Source organism: Daktulosphaira vitifoliae, unplaced genomic scaffold (genome assembly GCF_025091365.1).
Source record: "Daktulosphaira vitifoliae isolate Bord-2020 unplaced genomic scaffold, ASM2509136v1 Scaffold_1, whole genome shotgun sequence".
NCBI classification, from domain to species: Eukaryota; Metazoa; Arthropoda; class Insecta; order Hemiptera; family Phylloxeridae; genus Daktulosphaira; species Daktulosphaira vitifoliae.
In genome coordinates, this window is record NW_026099572.1 from 44,103,545 (window position 1) to 44,111,380 (window position 7,836).

At 26.9% G+C, this 7,836-nt stretch overlaps 2 protein-coding genes across 10 annotated transcripts in view; one reads left to right on the forward strand and one right to left on the reverse strand.

Annotated features, from left to right (window-relative positions):
* LOC126901112 (uncharacterized) overlaps positions 1–7,836 on the forward strand; it is a 53,998-nt gene that overhangs the window by 27,549 nt on the left and 18,613 nt on the right. The window lies entirely within an intron of this gene.
* The window catches only part of LOC126900973 (transmembrane protein KIAA1109 homolog), a 76,559-nt gene continuing 69,275 nt past the window's right edge, over positions 553–7,836 (reverse strand). For all 9 annotated transcript variants that reach the window (XM_050677080.1, XM_050677072.1, XM_050677104.1 and 6 more), the window contains exons 54-74: positions 7,338–7,459; positions 7,148–7,276; positions 6,831–7,080; positions 6,442–6,767; positions 6,050–6,344; positions 5,168–5,567; positions 4,880–5,035; positions 4,594–4,818; positions 4,375–4,530; positions 3,877–4,310; positions 3,546–3,777; positions 3,355–3,479; positions 3,099–3,287; positions 2,764–2,947; positions 2,526–2,708; positions 2,430–2,492; positions 1,860–2,017; positions 1,336–1,782; positions 1,009–1,275; positions 738–938; positions 553–594 (exon numbers count right to left, since the gene is read on the reverse strand). In XM_050677080.1, the coding sequence (XP_050533037.1) occupies positions 919–938; positions 1,009–1,275; positions 1,336–1,782; positions 1,860–2,017; positions 2,430–2,492; positions 2,526–2,708; positions 2,764–2,947; positions 3,099–3,287; positions 3,355–3,479; positions 3,546–3,777; positions 3,877–4,310; positions 4,375–4,530; positions 4,594–4,818; positions 4,880–5,035; positions 5,168–5,567; positions 6,050–6,344; positions 6,442–6,767; positions 6,831–7,080; positions 7,148–7,276; positions 7,338–7,459 (4,361 nt within the window). In that variant the 3' untranslated portion in view covers positions 553–594; positions 738–918. The remainder of the gene's footprint in view (positions 595–737; positions 939–1,008; positions 1,276–1,335; positions 1,783–1,859; positions 2,018–2,429; positions 2,493–2,525; positions 2,709–2,763; positions 2,948–3,098; positions 3,288–3,354; positions 3,480–3,545; positions 3,778–3,876; positions 4,311–4,374; positions 4,531–4,593; positions 4,819–4,879; positions 5,036–5,167; positions 5,568–6,049; positions 6,345–6,441; positions 6,768–6,830; positions 7,081–7,147; positions 7,277–7,337; positions 7,460–7,836) is intronic.

Sequence of the window (7,836 nt, forward strand, 5' to 3'; positions counted from 1 at the left end):
GAATATATTTAATACAATTCACATTTTAACAAAACACTACAAGAACTGCATTAGCATTTTAAAATTTACAAGATAATAAAAATTTTATCTTAATTAAGATGATGAAGTATTGATAAAAGCCAAAATAATATTCTTTTAAAATAGCCAAAATATTTAGCTTATATTCCCTAAACAAGTTAAAAATATTCTTTTATTAATATATATTCTCTTAAATTCAAAATATACTTTTGTAAGCATAAACAAAATTTTATAATTCATTTTTACTTTTTTTACTTTTTACTTTCACTAAATTCATTTTTACTTTTATTTTCCAAAGTAAACAATTTTTTATTAAAATATACATTTGAATTAAATAAAATAAACTTGAAATAATAATTAAACTTTTTAAATTTTTTTTAGAAATGACCTTACTTTCTTAAAAAAAATTATTGCTGTATAATTATTTATTATTATTAATAACAAAAAAACATTGAAATTCTTTCAAAATAATCAATATATTATTTTTTATGCAAAATATTCTTTTATTTTGAAATATGCGAAAAGAATATTTACCATATACTTAAATGTTTCTCAATTTGTTGATATTTCAAACCTCTATTTTTCAGCGAATACCCAAAAAAATATATAAAAAATATAATTCCGATCTTTAATTATTAGATATAATTTTAAAAAGTACATTCATGAAAAATGTCAAAATTATTCTTTTAATTGATCAATTACTAGTTTATTTAACCTACCATCAAGTTCACTCATTCCAAAAGCATAGTTAAACCATTCTTGAATTGTTTTGAATTGAGGAGGAAATAAAACATTACGGCTAAACTTACATACTGTCCCCATACTATGTTGAGGTCGTAAAGTACCTTCCATACCAAGGCCAAATGTTAAATTTTGTACAATATGGATATCTAAATCATCTCAATTTATAGCCCCAGAACCTAAAATTGCAACATGTTTTTTTAAATATTCTAAGTAAAATTTAATAGAAATAAAAAAAAAGATATTTACCATTAAATGAAAATACTTCATGAGCTTCAGTGGCAAAAGAAATGCAAGGTTCTTTGAGAGAGAATAGAGCCCATGATTTTGATTTAAAGTTTATTCCATGAAAGCAAGCCAAAGATATATTAACACCATGTAAATCCATTTTACCACCTAAAACAGTACCCCACTGGGGTAAAGGATATTTAAATGTAGATAGCTTTAAGCCAGAAACAATTTCCAATGCTCGTTGCCAATGTCGATGATGGTGTTTACAATCATCTAGATTTGAATCTAAAAATAAAAAAAATATTAACAACTTTTATTACTACTTAAAAGAAAACATCCTATTACTCTCTGGGCTTGAAGTAGACACCAGTATTCTTCTTCTAGTTGATTTTTTCTTCAAATTTTTTTCACTATTAAGAGAATCTCTAGGTTCATGTAAACTCGAAAAAACACGTTTACTAGATTTAAATTGCTGTGAGAAAAATTCTTCTAGTTTGTAATACATTTTCATAATATCAGAAGATGTGCTTTTAGATATCATTAGCTGTAGTTGATCCCATCCAAGATCACCATGCATAAAAACAATATCGGGTCTTTTATTTGATTCATATAAGCCATCTGATGACATGGTCTTGGATATTAATTTCCATTCATCTTTTAATATGACTTCAAGCAAGCTTACACGAGACATAAGAACAGCTGTTCCCATGTAATCTAAACGTAGTTCAAATGCTAGTAATTTTAATCCGACTGTATGGCGAGGTTCTAATCCAGGATCTTCTTTAATTAATACTACACAAATAATTTTTATATTTTATAAGTTATTATAATTTTTTGAAAATTTTCAATTTATTTATAACATAATTTACCATAAGTGTTGATTTTATTAAGTTCAATTGTTCCACCAACAATACCTCCTTTAGCATCAAGTCCTGAGCTACCAAGTCCTAAACCAATATGTAAATTTTTATGACCTGTACTACCAACAGATAGCCGTCCTTCGGAATGAAATTGTTTTGAAAGCCAACTAAATTTAAAATTATATATATATATATATATATTTGGGTTTAAAATTGATTAAAAAAATTTTTAAGCAGAATCTTAATTTTACAGCTTTTTTTAATATGAATATAGTAATGTAGTAATGTGCAAGCATGAATTTAAAAAAAGACATTAGGTGACCGTATNTATTAGCATGAATTTAAAAAAAGACATTAGATGACCGTATATTAGTGAGTTAATTTCATTTTCAGAGTGCATTTTTGAAGTATTTTGTTTATTCTATATTTTGCTACCCTTATTTTTTAAACCAATTATTAATTTATGCCAATGTGATAATAATAATAATCACGGAGAAAAAATCAACATATTTATAACTAAATGCATAAGAATTCATAGTTAATGTTTCATTGTCATATTAATACTACCTAAATACTTACGTAACATTGCCCATAACATTTCCCATATTCATATGAACATTAAATCGCTTAAAATTAACAGCGAATAGTACTNTAAATCGCTTAAAATTAACAGCAAATAGTACTAAAGTTTCCCACGCAGCAGTTCCTCCACTATTAGATTTTTGATCTGGGCTAGAATCATAACTTGAATCAAACCTTTTTTTATCATATGTACTTTGTTTATCTCCTTTGATATTTAAATGAAGTTTATCACGATAAATTTTTGATTTAGAATCAAATACAAGGTGGCTTCCATAACTATAAAAACACGAAGTATTAAAAATATGTATACAAATATAATTTAACTACTTACGAATCATCAGGATCTAAAATATTTTTGTGATCACTGAATGCATTACTTGGTACAGTTCTAGTTAAGTCACCAAGGAATAATCTGCGCACAATACTACGTCTATACCATGCTCTTGGAAATGCCAAAATTTCTGTTAGACGTCTCATATCATACTTGAATGAAGCTGATCCAATGTCTACAATAGCTGAAATATCACATAAATGAATATTGTATTTAATATACAGAATAAAAGATAAAAGACGTGTATACCTGTCTTCNATTAAAACAAATCAAAAGTATTGCTAAAAGACATGTAATACCTGTCTTCATTTAAGTTTAAAAAATATAATAATTACTAGAAAATCTAATAGTAGCATGACTCTGATCTGATGTTGATTTAGATCCAGGCAAAGATTCAAAATTAAGTTTTCTACTTCTGGACAAATGAAATTTAACAAACTCAACATTGACACTCAAAGAATCTTTGCGTTCACTGTCAGCAAGTGGTGACCAAGAATTATCATGAGGTTCCTTTAAATTGGCAGCTATTTAAAATAATATTTACTGTAATATCAAATAATTTAAAGTAACTTTTATTTTTTTAGTACTTACTCGATTTTTTTCCTCCATATGGATGAAAAATATACATAGAGAAATCAGCCATTACTCCAGTAATACTTAAACCACCAACAGCAACTGGTAAATTATTAGGTTCTTCACAATTTCCTTCGAGTTTACTAAATATTCAAAAGAAATGTTAAGTTAATTAGATGACAATTAAAAAAATATTTTTTGGTACATACTCATTTGATGAATCAGTTCTTTTGGAAGAAAAAACAATATCTAAAGAAGGTAATTTTAGCATACATTCAACTCTTGAAACTGGTAAACATGAAAAGCGGAAAGTTGAGGTTTGCACATGAAGATAAACAATAACATCAACAGGAAATGAGGTATAAGCATATTGTCCAGTAGTTAAGTAGGGTGCAAATAAGTCATCATCATTGTCAATATTAAACATAGTATCAAAAGGACCTAAGTGAAATATAAATTAATTGATTTCAAAAAATGATTTAAGTTTCAGTATATATAGTATTATTATATATTCTATATTCAGGTATATAGTAAATATACCTGTATCAACAAATTGTTGAGCTGGAATTGGAGCTAATGTCTGCTCTAAAAACTCCAATATATGAGGAGATATTATTGTTTCTTCAGGTATACTATGAAGTGTAGCCCAACAATAGAGGCTAGCTTTTTTTGTACTTGTTTTTCTACTAATCACTCCACTTGAATCAATTGAATACATTAAAGATTGTCCTTCATCAGATACCATTTTTGATTGGTAATGTACTTTGAAATCTAAACCAGGAATGTGAAATATTGTGAGTTCTGATAACTGGGATAATGTATTTGTAACAGTTTGATGGTGTCTTAATCGTGAACTAGATGTGCTATTTGCTCCCAGTTTGTCTTTATAAGAACGTCTAGGTAAATTAGGACTACCTGGTGTATATTCAAAAACACCACCAGAACAACTGCGTTCTTTTTTCATTCTTGACATTCTAATAAAAATATTATTCTTAAATCTTTTACTAAACATTTAAAATAAAATAATTATTTTCTTACATCTTAATTTCGTCTTCTTTTACAGAATCTTTAGTATGTAATACACATTTACCACTATTTATAAATACTTTAACATCCAGTTCAAAATCAATGTTAGGTTCTTGAGATTTTTGATTTGCATTGGTTGAATACAATGGATTTAATAAATAATCATCCCTTTTTGAAAAAAATGATCAAAAAAAATATATAAGATATTATTTAATATCCATAATGATTTACCTGGTATCACTATGTCTACTGTAGTTAGTATTTGGCCAACAATCATCTCCTTCAGTTACTAAACTTTGTTCAGAACTTGCACTTGGTAATGAATTTTGTCGAAATATTTCTTTAGTATTGCTGAAAGTAACATGACCAGGAAGAGGAACTCTAAATGAAGTTGAGTGTTGTGGTCCTGTCTGCGGTGAATTTTCTACACTGCTTAAACTTACCACTTCTTCAGGACTATAATTAAAAATAAATTGTTGAAAAATCTTTAGTCTCAAAAAAAATTTGAATACTTTACCTTGGAATTACTTCTTTAAAGTCTAATAAATCTTGTGATGGAGATATTATAAATGATTTTGATCTGTAGGTAGAACTTTTATTACCGAGGCCAAATTTACCTTTCAGACTTGATTTTCCTTTTACACTTTGTCTTCTTAATTTTTGAATCATATCTCTAAAAGTTATCAATAAATATTATACCATTGCTGTTCAGTATTTAGTATTTTATAATAAAATAATATTATAATAAGATTAAATAATAATATTTATAAATTATAAAAATTACAAAAGAAGCATGTTAATTCACCTTCTAAATCCTTTAAAAACCATTGCTTCTAATTCACGTAAACGTTTAACTTCATGTTCAATAGTACTTTGAGATGCTCCCAAAGATCTCAAATCATTTATAGCTTTTGCTTGTTCATACATTTCTTTTTCAATTATTTTTGATTTAGTTTTAGCATTCATGTTAGGATCTATAGCCAAAGACTCCAATATATCTCCTTCCATACTTGTTTTATGACGAATAATATCACTATCTTGGGATATAGGATCACTATCTGAAAGTGGATCATCAGTATCTTGAACTCCAGTCAGAGCAGTCAATGTGTGTCCTAAAGCACTAAGTTGCTTTCCAATATTGACATCTAAATGCATGTCAACACCTTCCATTTGCCATTTGACGTTTAAGAACCATTTGGCATTTTCTGAAAAAAACATTTAAAAATCAATAATTACTTGTTATGCTATTATATATATAGAATCTATATATATATATATATAAATATGTAATAGATTCAAGGAAAAATAATTTTTTTTTTTTTAAATGTGAAAATTTAATTTTAAAATGAAGTACTATAGTTATGTTAATACTTTGGTAAGAAAAAATAAAGTGTGTCAATAAAGTACATCATTTATCAGCAAGAATAATACAACTTAAAATTTGTCATTTTTCTGATTTATGTACCAAAATTAATGAAAAATATTTAAATTTAAGCTAGAAAAGTTGGTTATAAATTTAGACATAATAGTTTGCACTATAGAGTATTGCATAAAATTAATTAGAATTTAAATTGTATAAAATCATTAATTTTATTTGTTCCTTTTTGTTATGTTATTATTCTAATGACAACTATTCTAGTCAATAAGCAATATTTTTGATAATACATAATACTCTTCAGTCTAATACCTGTAATAGAATCTAATTTTTGAGAAGTAGTGCGACTACAAACTTCATATGTTCCTTCTGAAACAATACAGAGATTCATAGCAGCAGAAACAAGTTCATTTGTAATATCAGGTTTCCAATCATCAAGAGATGAATCAAAATCATCAGCAAATCTTAAACATAATCCAATAAAACGTCCTTTGCTAACCAATTTTCCAGAGCTACAAGCCGATATACTAGTAGATTCCAATGTAATAACTACAGCTGAACATGATTCAAAATCCATAAAAATTGAACGGTTTAAACTCCATGTTGTCTAAAATTCAAACAGTTTAATAGTACAACATTTGAAATGCATTATTAACTAAATACCTGAGGTAAAGNATATTTGAAATGCATTATTAATTAAATACCTGAGGTAATGGATTTAAAGGCACACAAATACCCATGTCTTCAACAGTGAGTTGTAAGAAAATAGTTCCTAAATTTGGTGAAACAGGTATTTTGTCAGAAGGTATTTTTTCTGATGATGGTTGTGTAGCAGTTAATACTTCTTTATTTAAACTTGCTCTCTGTTCATTCCAATATTCATAAGCATTTTTGTAGTTTAACCAAACTAAAATGGCTTTATCAACTGCCATTGGTTGTATATAAATTAAAGGTCTTCTTAATGTAATCAGTATAACTTCTTTATCTTCTCCTTCGCCGACCATTTCCCCTTGGAAAGCATTTCGGAGCTCTATATAAAACATTATTTTAGAAATTAGTTTAAACAGTTTAATATGTTTTCATATAATCTCACCAATTCTAGTTTTAAAAAAGGCAAAACTTTGGAATTCAGGATCAGCTTCTTCAAAGAGGGGATTTCTTATTACTTGACCAAGAGATAAATTTACATCAATGTGTGCTTTAACAAAAATTTTCACTTGTTCTGATGTTTGATATGATGAACCTGATACATTTTGAATTCTATTAGACAATTGAAAATCAGCTGAGCCAGTTTCTAATCGAACAGCACAATTTGTTGGTGTGGTTGCAGTTAGTTCAATGCGCTAAATTATTATTTAGAAAATTAATTTATTTATTTCACTGTTATTATTTAACCATATGTTATTTTACCTTCATTTTTACTGTTAGTGAAAATAATATTCGTTTTACTGGTGTAGATCGATCAGCATCACTATCTTCTAGCCATATAGGAACAGGTTTTTCACCCCCATATACTTTTTGAACTACTTCATTAACTTCCTTTATAGTTAAAATATTGTGTTTTATAAAATTATAAAAATGATTAACATTAATTACTCACTTTCATAAATACTTTTTGGACAAAAACTAAATGATTTAACAAATCGGTTGTCAATGATTGTTCAAATATACCAATTTCAGCAATGGCACTTAGATAGTTCCCTTGTCGTAATACTGCCCCATCTAAAAAATATAACAAGTATTTACTAATTGAGCTTATTTAATAACTTAACACTAATAATGTGGCACATATATGGAAAAAGTGTATATATGCAGAGGTTTAAAAAGGTGTGAGTAAAATAGTTCTTTTAGAAGGATTTTGAATAAAATGTCTTCAGTCTACCTCCTGAAAACAATTCTAAATACGCACCTGATATATACATAATGTCAGATTTACGGGGCAACAAATGATATATTGCACCAGGAGGATCTCAAGATAATTAGATTGTTTGGAGGCTTATATTTTTATTGTTTTAATAAAATAATATACGAGTCAAGATAAGATATAGTTTCAAAATTAGTTTTATTTTAAATATTTTATTTTTGAAAAGATATCAATT